The 18602-nt window shown below is 40.9% G+C and overlaps 1 protein-coding gene across 5 annotated transcripts in view; it reads right to left on the bottom strand.

Moving 5' to 3' along the window:
* ITPR1 (inositol 1,4,5-trisphosphate receptor type 1) overlaps window positions 1-18602 on the bottom strand; it is a 246074-nt gene that overhangs the window by 161308 nt on the left and 66164 nt on the right. For all 5 annotated transcript variants that reach the window (XM_087954613.1, XM_087954609.1, XM_087954611.1 and 2 more), the window contains one exon: window positions 2821-2936. In XM_087954613.1, the coding sequence (XP_087810739.1) occupies window positions 2821-2936 (116 nt within the window). The remainder of the gene's footprint in view (window positions 1-2820; window positions 2937-18602) is intronic.

Raw genomic sequence — 18602 nt, 5'->3', positions numbered from 1 at the left:
ACAATATTGGCGGAAATATTAAAACCTACATTTCATAGGACTTGAGAGACTGCCTTCTTCTACCCATATCTCCTACTGAGGGCACGCTCCCGGTTCTTTCTTTTGAATCTTGTCATTGTGTAAGACTTGATTGTGATTGGCCTTGCTCTCTGAACTGACCCTTCCCCCCTCCAATATATAACACACCCCAACTTTGTTTTGTTATAAGAAAACCCATGTAAGACCAGGCTCTTTCCTTGGACATTAGATTAGGGGCCAGTTAACTAAAAGTTTCATTTTGGTTGTTTGGTTTATTGCTTGTTTGCCATTTAATGTTTACAATATTTATATTTTGTAATTAAATTGGGAGGTGGCGAGTTTTATTTATTATTTGTTTGTTTATTATTTTTTGAGCTGTATGCTCTCCCAGAGTTACGCTGTTTGAGTCAGAGTCAGAGTGAGATGGGATGGAGGGGGGCAGGGGTGGGATTCTACCAGTTCGCACCTCTTCACTAGAAACGGTTGTTAACATTCTAAGCAGTTCAGAGAACCGGTTGTTAGAAGAAATTACTGGACTAATCCTGTAAGGAAGGCAGGAAGGAAACATTCTGGTGTTGCTTACAGAAACTGCCTCTCCGTTAACCCTTATTACATTCTTGGCAGGACTAGACTTCCTGTCTCAGGAACTTCTCTGGAGTTTTTTTCCCCTCCTTTGATGGTACTTTGTTTGTGTGGAGTGACCATTCAAAGTTACAATGGCACTGAAAAAAAGTGACTTATGACCATTTTTCACACTTATGACTGTTGCACCATCCCCACAGTCATGAGAGGTCAGGCGAAGAGATGCGTGCCTCGATGTGAATGATATTGAGTTGGCCACACCCAGCCAATAACATAACCACCAAGCCATGTCCACCCAGTCACATGACCACCAAGCCATGCCCATCACCTAAGCCACGCCCACAGAACCAGTTGTTAAAAATTTTGAATCCCACCCCTCGAGGGGGGAAAGGAGGGGAGGTCAGGGGAACAGGGAGGAGGGAGGAAAGAAAAGGAAACATCTACATGCTGTGAAAAATAAGAATACACAAATATCTGACCTCAAGTATAAAGTCCACCTTTCAAAATATAATAGACACATATTTAAATCTATCTGTATTACCATAGGTAAATAGTTCCTTTTCAAATCTTTAGCTGGAACTCAGTGCAACATTCTTTTGGAACAACTAATTGGTAGCCCTGAGATTACAGGTAAAACTCGAAAAATTAGAATATTGTGCGAAAGTTCATTTATTTCAGTAATGCGAAGGTGAAACTAATATATGAGATAGACTCATTATATGCAAAGCAAGATAGTTCAAGATAGTTCAAGCCATGATTTGTCATAATTGTGATGATTATGGCTTACAGCTCATGAAAACCCCAAATCCACAATCTCAGAAAATTAGAATATTCCATGCAATCAATAAAACAAGGATTGTACATGGAACAATATCGGACCTCTGAAAAGTATAAGCATGCATATGTACTCAGTACTTGGTTTGGGCCCCTTCTGCAGCAATTACTGCCTCAATGCAGCCTGGCATGGAAGCTATCAGCCTGTGGCACTGGAAGACCAAGATGCTTCAAGATGCCTGCAGCTCTCTGCATTGTTCGGTCTCATGTCTCTCATCTTTCTCTTGGCAATGCCCCATAGATTTTCTATGGGGTTCAGGTCAGGCAAGTTTGCTGGTCAATCAAGCACAGTAATCCCACGGTCATTGAACCAGGTTTTGATGCTTTTGGCAGTGTGTGCAGGTGCCAAGTCCTGCTGGAAAATGAAGTCAGCATCCCCATAAAGCTGCTCCAAAATCTCCTGGTAGACGGCTGCGTTGACCCTGAACTTAATGAAGCACAGTGGACCAACACCAGCAGATGACATGGCTCCCCAAATCAACACAGACTGTGGAAACTTCACACTGGACTTCAAGCAACTTGCAATGTGTGCCTCTCCATTCTTCCTCCAGACTCTGGGTCCTTGGTTTCCAAATGAGATGCAAAAGTTGCTCTCATCAGAAAAGAGGACTTTGGACCACTGAGCAACAGACCAGTTCTGTGTTTCTTTAGCGCAGGTAAGACGCTTCTGACGTTGTTTGTTGTTCAGGAGTGGCTTGACAAGAGGAATACGACATTTGAAGCCCATGTCCAGGATCTGTCTGTGTGTGGTGGCTCTTGATGCACTGACTCCAGCCTCAGTTCACTCCTTGTGAAAGTCCCCAATGCTTTTGAATGGCCTTTTTCTGACAATCCTCTCCAGGCTGCGGTCATCCCTGCTGCTTGTGCACCTTTTTCTTCCACATTTTTCCCTTCCACAGCACTTTGGGAACATGCAACTTCTTTTGCAATTACCTTTTGAGGCTTTCCCTCCTTATGGAGGGTGTCAATGATGGTTTTCTGCACAACTGTCAGGTCAGCAGTCTTTCCCATGATTGTGATTCCTACTGAATCAGACTGAGAGACCATTTAAAGGCTCAGGAACCCTTTGCAGGTGTTATAGCTTAATTAGCTGATTAGAGTGGAACACTTTGAGCCTAGAATATTGAACCTTTTCACAATATTCTAATTTTCTTAGATTGTGGATTTGGGGTTTTCATGAGCTGTAAGCCATAATCATCTCAATTATGACATATCACGGTTTGAACTATCTTGCTTTGCATATAATGAGTCTACCTCATATATTAGGTTCACCTTTTAAATTGTATTACTGAAGTAAATGAACTTTTGCACGATATTCTAATTTTTCGAGTTTCACCTGTAGATTGAGACCAGCTTGAAGACTGTCACTCCAGAATAGATACTCACGTGTAGTTTGTTGAGCAAAACTGCATCAGTTGTGCTATTAGCTCCTGGTTTAGCAGCTTTCCAGAACTGCTTCTGTGCAGAATAGCGATTCATGGGGCATAATTTAAAAAGGCAATCTATAAAGAGACACAAGAAATGGATTATTGTAACAACTGTTAACATGTGCTATCTCTATTGATCTGTGCATTTTATGTTCAAGGACACAATTTAAAACAAGTCACAGGAAATCGAAAGTTCTTGGAATGAAAATAGGAATAATACAATACACTATATAACTTCTACCTTTTATTGTATCCCCAAAAACATCCTAAATGAAGGAAAGATTTGTCAATTTTTTGAGATAATAAAGCAAATTATTTCTAAATTATTTTGGGAAATTTTGAAGTGAAATATTTGTTAATCCTTGATTATAATAAATATTAGATAGCATAGAAGTGCTTGTGAAGTACTGACCCCCATACTAAATTTTAAAAGCTTTGATACCCATTTTAACATTTTTAACACCTTACATTGGGGAAAAAATATAGCATTGTTTTGTATTTTTAATGTTTCTTGTTTCTGCTAAAAAATTTATAGACTCAGAGAAATAAAGTAACATTTTTTTCTAGCTCTAAATCAAAACTTAACTTCTATATGAAACAGACATTAATGGCTTAAACAAAAAAGTGATGTAGATTCTTTTCAGAATAGTTTGAAAAGTTATTACAAATACAGTCCTTTGGATGTTAAAAAGGAATTCAAATACTCAAATTGTATGTTTTGTACAAAGATTATGGCTTGATTACTAAAGAAATTAACAAATTGGAATATAGAAATCCCACAGAGACTGTTTGGTTAACAGAACTAAATGTTAAATGAAAGACACAAAGAGTTATTTGGTTGTAGAAATTTACTAGAGATTGCAAGAAGACCTGAATGAAGACTTTCCATGCTGGATGACCAAACTTACAAAAAGAAGCAATGACAATGCTTATCTCAAATCTAGGAAGCCCCTACTAGCATTTGCACAACATCTTCCTAACAACTTTAACACAGATTCTCAATGGAAAGCCTTTCTGGCCTCCACAAAGTTCTAAAGACCTGGCTTTGCCATCAGGCCTGGGAATCAGAGTGGTGCAGAGCCCAGAAGTATTTGAGCTCCCAATCCAAGCAGGATTGCATAAGAATGACACTGGACAGCTGACTAAAAAGGATGCAGGCGGTTTTATTCAAGACAAAGAATCTGCTCCAGAGGGTACCTACAAATGGACAGAGATCACACATGTGCTTAGGAATGGTAGTTCTTTTATGGGGTATGGATGAGTTTGTGAATGTAACCTCTGTAATATTTAATTTGGTAGAAGTTCAATTGTGATGGAAACGTTCTTAACTTACTTTGCTGAGTGTGCAGAACTTTTCCCTTTGATGTGTTTCTATGGTGGGGAGGCTTTGGTGCCACCTCTGTGTGTACCCAGGGAAACTTTGTATTGTGAAAGTATTTTCCTAGACTGCTATTATTTGCTCAGGTTAATTAGTTTAGCCTGCTCATTAATCACCCAAAGTAGATTGGTGATCTTTGCAACATGGTTTTCTAGTTTTGGTTATTTGTGGGTCATGTAAATATGGAAAGGAAGGTCAGAGACAGTATAAATCTAAATTCGAATTAAAATTCTTTCCAGTTATTAAATCTTCCCATACTGGTAAGACTCTAAAGTTGACTGTGCTGTCCTGTGACTGTACGGTGCAGTCTTAATGTTTTTAATATTTGAATGGTTACTTTAGAGGAGGATAGTATTGTTTGTTTTAATTTTGTTAAGTCACTCAGAGGCATGAATGTACAATGGGCAGCTATATAAATTAATAAACAAACTTTGGATTTTTATCAAACTTTTTTTTAAAAAAAACCCACAGTTCTAGCATATCCCTTTGATTTGCTATGCCACCATTTGATACTGTCAAGATGACATAAAATTTTGAATACATGTCATAGAATTACACCAAGAGCTTGGCAAAATACAATTGCAGGGACAGGAAGTGAAGAAGAGAGACTTCATTCCAGTATTCAGAGCACCTTACTTCCTCCCATCGGTCGCTAAGCAACTGATAATGCAAAAATTAAATCAAGCTCCTTCAAAACTGTCTGCTCCAAGTAACTATTAAAACTTCTATAGCTGCCAGAAATGTGAAAAAATAGAACAGCTGTTCCAAGTGCCTCTTTGCAATTAGACAGAAATAAAACTTTAGATTGCTATTATGTAATTCAGTAGATAACACAATAGAATATACAGTTCTATTATGTATTCTCTTTTTGCTGGTTATATATAGGTGTTGCATAGGAGTAACATTTCAAAAAGATGACATTAAAGAAAAAAAAAGATTACTTCAGAACTGAATATCTCTTAAAAGATTATGGAAGAGAACAAATGGGTCATTCCACCACTCTGTAAACATTCTGGTACAGAGAAGTTCCCCAAGGATGGGCTTCAGCACGAGCCTGAATGCTCGGAAGACTAAACTTCTGGTCCCAGTGACCGACCCAGACTGGACACTGAACATTATCCTGGGATACATATATTTGGCTTCATTCACTCTGCTATTATCTGATTTTACTCTACATTTCCTTAAATCTTTCACAGGAAGAGGATGGGCTGGTCCCAGAATTGAGTCTTCTTTTTACTTAAATTATTCCTTTGCAGAAGACTACAACACAAATATAAATATACACATTCATTCTCTCTCTCTCTCTCCCTCCCTCCCTCCCTCTCTTTCCTCCCTCTCTCTCTCCTTCCCTCCCTCCCTCTCTCCTCCCTCCCTCCCTCCCTCCCTCCCTCCCTCCCTCCCCCTCTCTCTCAGAAGGAATTGTGGGACCCCTCATTTGTTATTCTTCTTCCTGAGGTACATAATCACTGGAAACAACAAACAACTCTCAGTGTCTTTTCTTCATGATCCTAATGAGGAATTAGTAATTTCCAGCACTGGGTGTTGGACAAATGTTATTAAAATAGATATGCCATAACAATTAGCTTTTAACAATATTTTCAATGGTTTTTGAGCATGCTTAGCATCAAATTTTATAATAGGATGTCATATAAATCAGGGGCAATATATAATAGCACTGGAAAAACTGAACCTATAAAAAGTTCTCAAGCATGATGAAGACATTTTTACTTTTAAATAAAGATAAATAGGTTGGCCAACAGACTCAAGACTACTTCCCTGTATTCTTTTTTCTGGACTATACAGTAACATTTGTGAATCAGCTAAATATTCAATTCCAGGAATGCCAGTTTGGTATAGAGCGAGGTGTCAAACTGGGGGCCAGATGCATGTGTGGCCCTCCCAAGTTCTGTTTTCACTGGCAGGGGGTTGCAGGAAGCTATCGCAGCCGAAAATGGAGCTCAGAAGCCCATTTTCACTGGCGGAGCACTCAGGCCACCACAGGTGCTGTGAAAACAAGTGATGTGGAGCTGGCCATACCCACCCCGGCCCCCCAAGGTCAAACCCAACCCTGATATGGCCTTCAATGAAATCCAGTTTGACATCTCTGGTGTAGAGGGTAAGGCAGCAGGTTAGAAACTTTCAGGTCTAGTCCTGCCTTAGACATAAAGTCACCTGAATGATTTTAGGCCAGTCACTCTCTCTCATCCCCTAGAACAGGGGTCGCCAACCTTTTGGACCTCCGGGACCACCAAACTCATAATTTTAAATCCCGCGGACTACTAATATGAATTTTGACTGACGGTGGCTTGCTGACATTGGTGGAAGAGAGAGAGAGAATGTGTGTGTGTGTGTGTGTGTGTGTGTGAGAGAGAGAGAGAGAGACAGAGACAGAGACAGAGACAGAGAGAGCCATCACCGCCAGCCATCCAAGGTTAGAGCAGATCTCCCACTCTCTCTCCCCCCCTCCCCCCCACACACAGAGGTCCCTCACACACCACACACCCCTTCCAAAGCAGCCACATTCCTTCACTAACCTGCTTTTCAGCTCTGTTCTAAGGGAGAGGGGGAGAGAGAGGGGGGGTATCCTGCGATCCCAAATAAAGAACGATTGATCGGTAGGAAAATGGGGTGGGGTATTTTCCTGCAGACTTTTTTGGGGATTTTCCCAGGGTCTCTGTCCACAGCAACTCTGGGGAAATCCCCAAAAAAAGTTTTCAGGAAAATTCCCCACCCCGTTTTCCTACCGATCAATCATTCTTTATTGGGGATCGCAGAATACTGTCTCCAGCTCCATTTTCAAGGAGGGAGGGAGGGAGGGAGGGAGGGAGGGAGGGAGAGGGAGAGAGAGAGAGAGAGAGAGAGAGAGAGAGAGAGAGAGAGAGAGAGAGAGAGAGAGACTGACTGACTTTTGGCTTCATGCAAGGAAAGCAGCAGAAGTCTTTCTCTCCCCTAAACTCTGCCAGAAATGAGTCTTTGCCGGCGCAGCCTCTTGAAGCAGGATGCCTTGCAAGCTCTCAAAGACTCATTTCTGGAGGAGTTTGGGGGAGAGAAAGAAAGACTTTTGCTGCTTTCCATGCCTGCAGCTAAAAGCAGAAGAAGAAAGAAGCGGAAAGAAGCAGCCCGGTGGCCAGGCCAGGTGCATGGGGCAAATTCCCCCCTCTGCCCTTCCCCCCTCTCCTCATTACCTCGTGTTGCTCACAATGCAAGTGACCCAGAAGAAAAAAGTCACAAATTGCAATCAATTTGCAATGTGTTCCCACGGGCCATGTGGGTGGTGCAGACTTGTGGGTGACATTTCTCATGCAGCCTGGATTAATTGCTTTAGGGTGACATTTCTCTGCAGACTTCCAGTGGCACTTCTGTCGACGACGGTTCAGAGACTGCGATCATGTGTGGCTCTGGTCCGTGTTTCCCTTGTGAGAAGGGTCCCTATGGGACCGGTTTCATCCTGACCCACCTTGGAGGGGTGGGTGAAGAGGGGGAGACCGCCAGCCAGGTTGAGGGGAGCTGCATCTCCCCTCCCTGGCAAGTGGCAATTCCTAGGCAGCCATGTTTATTCCTTGGAGGACAGACACTTGAGATCGCCCACATTCTTTGCTAGACTGGGAAGTGCACAAAATATTCAAAGAAAACAAAGGTAACCTGTTGTGTAATGTTATAAACAAAACTCTATGTAGGGTTTGTAGTCCACCTGGAATTGAGATTGACACAAGAGTGTGTGTTTATCTTTTGTTAAAAAATAAACATGAAATGAGGAAGATCTGGAAGAAATAATATTTTGAGCAATAGACTACCAAGCATGTTTTTAATATATTTTTAAATTTTCATTTAATATTCATTTAATTTAATAGTCGAAGAACAGATTGCTAGGGTTTTTTTGTTTTTGTTTTTCAGTTTAATGCATCAAGATATAAATCTTGGGTTAAAAGGATACCTATTAAAGCAATTCAACAAAGTAAGCAAAGACAGCAATTCTATTACCTACAATATATTCTCTCCCAAATTAATATTTTACCCATTCCTATTTTTTTAAGTGATACAATAGGGAACATGTGTGGAAATGGGAATAGACTCTTATAACATATATTGCGTTCTGGTCAGATAATAAGCAGCAAAAGCAGCAAAAATACAGGTATATCGGGTCTGCTATAAAACATATACATCTGTTTCATCTGTGGCTTTCCCTCTTTACAGGTTGAAAAGCTGCACTTCTTTTAAAATGCATGTCAACTCAAAATAGTCTCTTGACAATTATTCCAGTATCCTGACTATATCAAAACTTTTTATTCTCTGCTTGAGAAAGTACACTAGTGCGAATCTAGCAGTAGAATTGTTCCACATATGCTCTGACATTAAATTAAGGACAAGGGAAGACATGACAGCAGTCTTCCAATATTTGAGGGGCTGCCACAGAGAGGAAGGGGTCAATCTATTTTCTAAAGCACTTGTAGGCCAGAAAAAGAATAATGGATGGAAACTGAACAAGGAGAGATTCAACCTGGAAATAAGGAGAAACTTTCTGACAGTGAGGACAATCAACCAATGGAACATCTTGCCCTCGGAAGTTGTGGGAGCGCCATCACTTTAGACCTTCAAGAAGAGATTGGACTGCCATTTGTCAGAAATGGTATAGGGTCTCCCGCTTGGGTGGCGGGTTGGACTAGATGACCTACAAGATCCCTTCCAACTCTGATTATCTGTTATCTTCATAGGAAAAGAAATATCTTGGAGAAAAGTTATTCACTTAAATTATTAAAAAACCCAACTATGGTTTGTTTTTTTTAAAAAAATAGTTTCTCCCTAATGGCTGTTACTCCATTTTCTGGAGCCCGATCATCATATACAGGTAGACATTGACTTACAGCCATTTGCTTAGCGTGCATCTGAAGTTATAGAGACACTGAAAAAAATAACTGTTCTTTGCTCCTGTTATAGCATCCCCACGGTCATGTGATCAAAATTTGCACACTTGGCAATTAACAATGGTTGCAGTATCTCAGGATAATGGGAGCATCCTTTGCAACTTCCCAGCTAGCTTCCAGCCAGCGAAGCCAATGGGGAGAGCTGGATTTGCTTAGTGACCATGAGATTCACTTAACAACTACCATGCTTTACTTAACAACAAAAAGTTCATAAAGTCAGGCAAAACTCACTTAACAACTACTTTATTTAGTAACATAAATTCTGGCCCCAATTATGGTTATGATTTGAGGACTACTGTCCCATCTAATGAGAATTGGAAAAATGGCATGCTATGGGTCACACAAAAATATCTGAGGGGCAAATTACAACAAATACACAAATCACAAGAATAATTTTCTGGAACCCCTGTGAATCACTTTGGAATAGAGAGTCAGCTGGTGTAGTGGTTAAAGCACCACAGTAGAAACCAGGGGACTGGGAGGTCTAGTCTCAACTTAGGCATGAAGCCATCTGGGTGACTTTGAGTCAAACACTCTGGCACACAGCTCTAGGAGAAGGCCATGAAAAACCACTCCTAAACTCTTGCCCCCAAAATTGTAGAGATTAGTCCAAGCAATCACCAAGAGTCATCACTGACTTAAAGGCACCAAAAAAACACTAATGAATCTTTGGAATAACTGGAAAAAAATATCATAATTCTTTATGCAATCCTTTGCTTGACTGAAGAGATGACACAGATACTGAGAAAGGCAGTAAAAGCAAAAACAACAACAACATGCGGCAGAATATTCTTACTAAAGCAACATTTTTATATGTTTTAGCTCAAACTTTTAAAATGACATGCAGCCATAATCAATATCTACAAGCAGTTCTCCAAAGTGACCATGTTTGTGTGTACATAATGGACTAAACAGAAGGAGAAGCATGCATGAATGAGCACATACATGCATGAGTGAATGCAAAGGCAGCAGAGGAAAAATAGAACATAAACTACCTAAACCAGGGATTTTCAAACTTTTTCAACCAATGGAGCCCATCAATTAATAATAATAATAATAATAATAATAATAATAATAATAATAATAATAATAATAGTAGTAATAGTAATAGTAGTAGTATCAATAACAATAACATATAATTCTGATTAAGAGACAACTCCACTGATTGAAAATGTTTGAATTGGAGTCGTTTTTTGGCCCTTCCATGGAACCATATCAAGTTTGTGCAGAACCCAAGCCATTGTTTTAAAACAAATAACAATTTTTAATGATATTCTTTGCATCTACATATTGTGATGGCCTCCTGCTTATCTTTTCTGCAATATGTAAGGTTCAACAAAAGCTTCCCCAAATTGTCTTAACTGCTTTGAGATGTCACAGAACAAGACCCCATGATGAAATTTAGACCCCCAGAATGAATAAACAAACTCAAGAGAAAAATCTTAACATCTCGTGCCCCAATTCAAATTCACTTCTCATCACTTAGCAAAATGTTAAAATTGGGCTTGCAACAGTTTATTTGGGATTTTTGTAATTTTAATCCCCAAATTAAATACTTAATCCGTGAATTACACAAAGTAATATCTAATATTTATTTTTTATCTTCTCTGAACTTGTAGTGAAACATTAAGTAATATTGTGATTTCTGAAAATTAAGAGATTGGAAATTCCTTCAAAGTCTACTATTTATCTTTTAATATCTCATATATTTCAGGTATGGTAAATCTGAACCATTAGTGAAATATAAATGGCCCACGTCTTTCATAAGTATTCCTCACCCTAATACCTCCTTTAATATTTTTATTTTATATTCCTATAGAAGCAAATATTCTCACTGCTATAAAAATAGCTGCGTAGATAATCAACATTCTTGTCTCATTCCATGAAGTGCAATAGGATTTGAATTCAAATTATTTTTTCCACAATTTTGCTAGATTGCAGATACAAGTGTCTCAAATTTTTGATCAAATTAACCTTTCTCTAAAGTCCCTTTTTTAGAGGTCCAATGTAATAAATCAAATGCTTTAAATATATTTAGTGCATACTTAATCAAGAGGTAGTATTTTTATTTTTATTTAAATCAGGAGTAGAATTTCTGTTGTTAAGCAAGAGAGTTGCTAAGTTGCACACAATTTTATAAGTGGTTTTTTTTTGCCAGTTATTAAGCGAATCACTAGAATTGTAATTGAATCATGCAGTGGGATCAATCAGACTAGAGCTGGAAGGAACCTTGGAGGTTTTCTAGTCCAACCCCCTGCTCAATCAAGAGACCCGGCCTATACCATTTCAGACAAATGCCTGTCCAGTCTCTTCTTAAAGACCTCCAGTGATGAAGCACCTGCAACTTCTGAAGGCAAGCTGTTCTACTGGTTAATTGTCCTTACTGTTAGGAAGATTTTCCATAATTCCAGCTTGCTTCTTTCCTGGATTATTTCCATCCATTGTTTCTTGTCTTGCCTTCTGGTACTTTGGAGAATATTTTTTTTTGGTAAAAAAAATTATTTGGGTTTTTACAAAACAATACAAATAAAATATATATATATATATATTTTTTGAGAATAGCATGATCCCGGGTTATCACTTCTCCATACAGACACAAACTCAATTTCATATTCATCTTTGTATTCTATTCCATATCTGATTACTATTTTAGCATTTTCTCAGTGATTTTTCCCTTCCCTTAGTTTTTTCAGCTGGGAAAAATCTCATATGGTGATATCATGACCCGAGGATGCTGCAATCATAATAAATACATGCCAGTTGTTAAAATACCCAAATTTTAATCATGTGATTGTGGAGATGCTGCAGCGGTTGTAAATAGGAGGACAGATCATAAATCACTTTTTGCCAGTGTGCTTGTAACTTTGAAAAGCCATTAAACAAATAGTTGTACATTTTCTGTACATTGTCATGTTTTAATTTGTGCCCCTCCCCTTTCCCAGCCAAAGTGAAAACAACACAAAATAATGCATCAATGTATTCCATGCTCTCTTGAACACTGAAAGTGATTCTCTAAGACAGTATTTTTTAGTGTGGTCCAAGGACTCCAGGGGATCTCCTAATACTCTTCCCGGTGTCGAAGAAATCAAAATTATTTACCTGACATTAAAGTTATTTCCAAAACTGAAAAACAAATGTCATCCTTCTCATTATTTGTTAAAAAATGCAGGTTAGTTTTTTCATGCAAAATATTTTATTTATGTCAATACTTAATGGGTTTAATATTGCAATTTTCACACAATATATAAATACTCCATGAATGAATCCATTTTAATTTTTCATATGGTAAATATGGATAAGGGTAATCCATTCAAGTAAAAGGTCCTTTAAGGTCCTATATAATTTGAAAAGGGATCCTGAGAATAAATGGCTCAAGAAACATTGCTCTAAAGAACTAGCATTTGTTATTTTCTGGAAAAGTTATTTCAGTGGGAACAGACTTCAGTTCTTTCAAATCAAAAAGAATCAAATAACATAATTAAAAGCAGAATAACCTTCTGTCAAGCTTATTTTCAAGGGATGATACTCCAAGTTCATTAAAACGGAAGATCTCCTGATGATTAAAATTGATTGCAATGACTTTCGAAAGAGAAACGAAAGTGGGAAAATAATTCACTAAACTGGCAGAACGGCTTCTTCCAGAAGCAGCAAGGAACACAGCTTTACCAAATAAGGCAAGTAAAAGCAAAATGCCACAAAGAAGCAGGCCTCACTGCGGTTGAGTTTCATGTGTATATGTTTTAAAGATCAGACAGCTGGATAAAAGAACATGTCCTTATACCAGTATTATTAGAGGCAGGATGCAGATGGAAAGAACAAATGCTTAGAAACCACGAGGAAAGGAAAGTCTCCCCCAAAGGGAACTTAACAGACATTTAACCCGGACTTCATAAAATTGCAAATATTTTTAAATGCAGAAGAAATATTACAGATTGTAGTTAAACCATCAATTCAGTGTCCTGTTCAGTGCGATAATGAAAATGTAATATTTCCTGGTATGAGATATAAATATCCGCCTGATTAGCAGCTAAGTTTAAAATGCATAGTGCATCCTGAGGTGATATACAGAACATTAGGTGCTTTAACACTCCTCCACTGAATACTTGTCATTTCCATGATTACACTTAACTAAAAAGTGCTCTTGACATAAATGTGTGTTTCAAAACAGCATTTATTTTATTTTAGGAGAAACTTTTGAGGAAATTCCCCTACTTTCTAATTCAGGTATGCACAGGTTGTATCAAATGTCAACTCATCCCAGCAGTTTGGGGATTACAAAATTGGTAGCTGGATTCCAATAGTTAAATTTCATGGATCTTGGGGGAAGGGAAGAATGCTGCCTATGATCTTTGCCATTGCCCTTTAGGTTTTATTTAAAAATGCTCCTATTTTACTATTTTCCTCCATAATTGTGTGCCATATTCATAATGTTAAACAGCTAGTAGTAAGTTTAGCTAGAGCTATGAGTATCTCAGACTCTAAACTTCATACTTGCTGAACTACTTTCTACTTGGATACATTCAAATCAAAAGTGTATTACAAATCAAAGAATTATAATGGATGGAAGGAGAGAAAAATGAGAGAATGAATAGGGCTCCATAGTTCAATCTAAGCTTCCTATATTTTCCTCTATTGGAATATTAACCATAAAATCCCCCAACCCCAGTCACTTGTGGAATAAAAGTGAGCAGAAAGAAAACAATTAGAAAGGAATTTGTCTGAACAGAAATATAAAGTTGGCTTTAGTAGATATTAGATGTCTATTCATGAATTTTCCATGTTCTCAAGAGATAACACTGCCATTCTTATTTTTGAAGTGTCCATCCATCCATCCATCCATCCATTTTTCTGTTCTTTTCTGTTCTTGGCACTACATGGTAAACCTGAAAAAACCTTAAACCTTAAAGCCATTCTTGGCCATTAGAAACTATAAAAAAGAAAACGCAATTTCTTTATGATATGTTTGCCTATACCTTTTTGGGAAAACTTCAGATGTTCACTTTGCTTTGATATATACTGAAACCTTTACAAATTGATACCTTCATTTTTTTAAGGTTTAAGGTTTTTTTTTACACAAAAAGAATCCCATCCAAATATGTTGAACATGCCATGAAACTTTTGTTAAAGGAGTCTTGCTTTATGGTCACTGAATGAATTATATCAATACTCAGGTGATACCCAGCTAATCTGAGTTAGTTGTAATCTTATCCCAGAATGACTATCTAGGTTGTCAGCTAAGAAGGTAGAAATGAACAAATTAAAACTCAGAGAAAAAGGAATTTTATGATGGACAATCTCTGTATTAGTAGAGTGATGGAAATGACTATATAAATGGGACTGTATATGTACAAAAACAACAAATGCATGAATGTCTTTTGAATGTAGGCCTCTTCTTGGAAGCTAAGTATATCAGTACACTGATTTATAGGATTCTTCCCAGAAAAGAAGAATTTGAGTGCTATGAGTAAGTCAGTTGTCCTAATTGTTACGAACTAACTAAATAAACTCATTATTAAAAACTCTTCGAGCTTAGCTCCAACTGCAGGCTCGTAATCCTGCACTTCGGATTGGCCGCAAGTAAGCGATCAATGATTGGCTGCCTTCGGCTAACCTGATTGGCTGACAGCGACATCCCTCATTGGAAGACTAAGTGCGGTTAAACTCGTTCCCATTGGTTATTGCGGCAGCAGCCAGCTCTATAAAAGAGCTGCTGCTGCCCAAGTGTTTTGCTCGGTTCTGAAGTCACTATTAAAGAGTTGAGTTACTACCGATGCCTTGTCTCCGTTATTGCACCCACTCCTCCAGATCTAACACTGGCGACGAGGATGGGATTCGGAGACAATAGAGCCAACTGAGCACTCGCTGTGCACCGAACAGAGCACGTGGCTGAAAGAGCGTCAACAACGGCAAGATGGCCAGCGGCGCCATACCACCCGCTCCATTTGACCCTGCTAACGAAGACTGGGACTCGTATATGGACAGGTTCCAGATGTTTCTGGAGACCAACAACCTGAAGGACGCTTCGCCTGGCAAGAAACGAGCGGTCTTCCTGACCCATTGCGGGCCTGCCGTTTTTAAAATGGCTAAGGCACTTGCAAAGCCTGCAGAGGTTAAGTCAATGGATTGGGATAACCTCGCTCCCATTCTTCGGGCCCATTATGCACCCGCGGTACCAATCCTCATCAGAAGACACAAATTTCACCAGAGGGACCAACGAAAAGGCGAGAGCGTTGGAGACTTCATCGCTGACCTCCGGAACCTGGGTGGACTCTGTGGTTTCTCAAACCTCGAAGAAGCTATGCGAGACCGCATAGTTCTGGGATTAGATGACCATACGGCGCAGAGCAAGATCATGGCCAAAGGGGACATCGATCTTGCAGATGTCATCGCTGACACTACTGCAGCAGAGGCAACCAGGAAGTCGGCCGCTCGAATGCGCCGCACCAACGCACCGCTCCGTCAACTCGCCAATGATACTTCGCCTTTCCCAGAAAAGCACTCAACAATGGCGCACCATGAAGACCTCGAATCCCCATCAGATAGTGAGGAAGAAGAGGTCAACCGACTCCGGTCAGAGCGCGACCAGCGCGACCAGCGAAGCCAAAAACCTTCACGTCAATGCGCCGGTTGTGGGGCAAATCACCCGTGAGCTGATTGCAAATTCCTCGACGCACTCTGCCCTTCCTGTGGAAAGAGGGGCCATATCGCCAAGGTCTGCAGGAGCAAGCGGGGATCAAGTCCAATCCGTAGAGAGAACAACTCCTGCCAAGCTACAGACAGCCCGCCCGTGAACCGGGATCGCCTGAATCACCAATGGAACCACTATCACTACAGAAATCGAGCACCTGCTGCGTCAGCTAGACGAGGAGAGACGCATCAAACCATCACCATCGGTCACGCCTCATCCTTGGATGCAAGGAAGATCCGAGTGAGGGTCGCCATTGAGAATCGTCCATGCGTAATGGAAGCAGACTCGGGTTCATCCCTATCAATGGTCTTGTGGAGGACTTTCAAACAGTTGATCCCTGACATCCGTTGTCAAGACCTCAGCACCCAGAAAGTCATATTAAGGGACTACCAGGGAAACCGAATTCCCGTTGCCGGGTCCCGCCACGTCCAGGTCTCCTTTAAAGACCATACCGCAACTCTGCCTCTTACCATCGTCGATCGAGACCGGCCCAGTTTGTTGGGCTTACAGTGGTTCGCTCCATTGGGGATTGAACTAGCCGGCATTCACCAGACCGGGAGCAGTGACTGGGAAGCCGCCCTCGTCCAGGAGTTCCAGGACATATTCACAGAGAAGCTAGGCAAGTACAAGGGGTCCCCCATATCGTTTAACCTCAGCCCCGATGTTGCGCCCATACGCCTTAAGCCTCGTCGAGTGCCTTTCGCACTCAAGCCAAAGATTGATGAACAATTGGACAAATTGATAGCCCAAGGGGTGTTAGAACCGATCGATCACGCCCGTTGGGAAACCCCGATTGTAACACCCATAAAACCGGATGGATCGATAAGAATTTGTGGGGATTACCGAGCCACCCTAAACCACGCGCTTCAACAAAGCGCTTATTCTGTACCGGTGGTTCAACATCTTCTTCACTCCCTGGGCGGCGGAAAGATCTTTGCAAAATTGGACCTAGCCCAGGCATACCAGCAACTACCAGTAGATGCAGAGACTGCTGAGGCCCAGACTATCGTCATGCGCAGAGGTGCGTTTAAATGCAATAGGCTCCAGTTCGGCGTGAGTGTAGCACCAGGCATCTTTCAAAGCCTGATGGAGCAATTGCTGCAAGGCATAAAAGGGGTCGTGCCTTATTTCGATGACGTCTTGATAGCTGCCCCCACTAGAGACATGTTGGAGACCCGACTCAGAGCGGTTCTCCAAAAATTCAAAAACGCCGGGTTAAAGGTAAAGAAAGACAAGTGTCAACTTCGTACTAAGAGGGTTGAATTCCTGGGGTACCTCCTTGATAAAAAGGGAATTCATCCTACCAAAAAAAAAGTAACAGCCATAAAAAACGCCCCCAGACCTAGGAATAAAACGGACCTCCAAGCCTTCCTGGGACTCATTAACTTTTATAATATCTTCTTGCCCCAGAAGGCGACTGTAGCTGAGCCCCTACATCGTCTGCTAGACAAGAAAGCTTCCTGGGTCTGGGGATAACGGGAAGAACGAGCGTTCCAGCAAGTAAAAGATCTCTTGACCTCCGACGCTGTATTAATGCAATATAACGAGACTTTGCCTTTAACTGTCACGTATGACGCCTCGCCGTTCGGGGTGGGAGCCATTTTAAGCCATGTTCTACCAAACGGCAATGAGGCACCTATTGCTTTCTTTTCCCGAACATTATCAAAGACTGAAAGGAACTATAGCCAACTCGATAAAGAGGCTCTTGCTATTGTAGCCGCTATTAAACATTTTCATTAATATGTCTATGGACGGCCGTTTACTATAATAACCGACCACAAGCCATTGCTTGGCATATTAGCGGGGGACAAGCCTACTCCCCACATCTTATCACCAAGGATGACCCGTTGGTCAGAGTTTCTAGCCGCATATGGTTATCAACTGCTACACCGCCCGGGGAAAGCCATTCCCCACGCTGACGCTTTGAGCCGTTCTCCGCTGCCGGAAGCCATAGACGATCCAGCTCCAACCCTTACTGTGCTCCAGATCGAAACTCTCCCTTCGCCACCCCTGGCTGCATGAGACATCGCAGCGGAAACAAAGAAGGACCCCACATTGGCTCGGGTCCTCAGCTGGGTGGAACGAGGTTGGCCGGACAACGAACCCGACAACATCTTCACACCATTTAAAAACTGACAGACGGAGCTGTTCTCACAGAAGGGATGCGTTTTGTGGGGAGACAGTAATCATTCCTGAAAAATTACAACACAGCGTCCTAAAACTATTGCACGACGGTCATCCAGGCATCGTGCGAATGAAGGCGTTAGTGAGAAGTTACACGTGGTGGCCAGGTATCGATAATCAAATAGAAGCCTGGGTGGCCACATGCAACAAGTGCCAGGAAATCCGCGCTGCCCCACCGAAGACACCTCCAGCTGAATGGGATCCACCTCGTGGCCCCTGGTCCCGCATCCACATTGATTTTGCGGGACCCACCAAGGGACACACCTTTCTAATAACGGTGGATGCCTATTCAAACTGGCTCGAAGTCCACAAAATGAAAAGCACCACAACAGAAGCCGTTGTTAAAAAGTTAAATAGACTATTCGCTACGCACGGACTGCCGGATGTTTTAGTCTCGGATAATGGCCCCCAGTTCACTGCCCTTGCATTCGAGCAATACCTAGCGGACCGGGGCATCCGCCATGCCTTAACTTCGCCAGCTCACCCTGCGGCCAATGGCAGGGCCGAGCGTATGGTACAATTCATTAAAAAAAACATTGCACAAAATGGAACATGGCGATATTGACGAC

This window comes from Notechis scutatus, chromosome 2, assembly GCF_049901735.1.
Source record: "Notechis scutatus isolate UNSWTSFEM ecotype Mainland chromosome 2, rNotScu1.2, whole genome shotgun sequence".
NCBI lineage: Eukaryota > Metazoa > Chordata > Lepidosauria > Squamata > Elapidae > Notechis > Notechis scutatus.
This window is presented reverse-complemented; position numbering and strand designations above follow the sequence as displayed.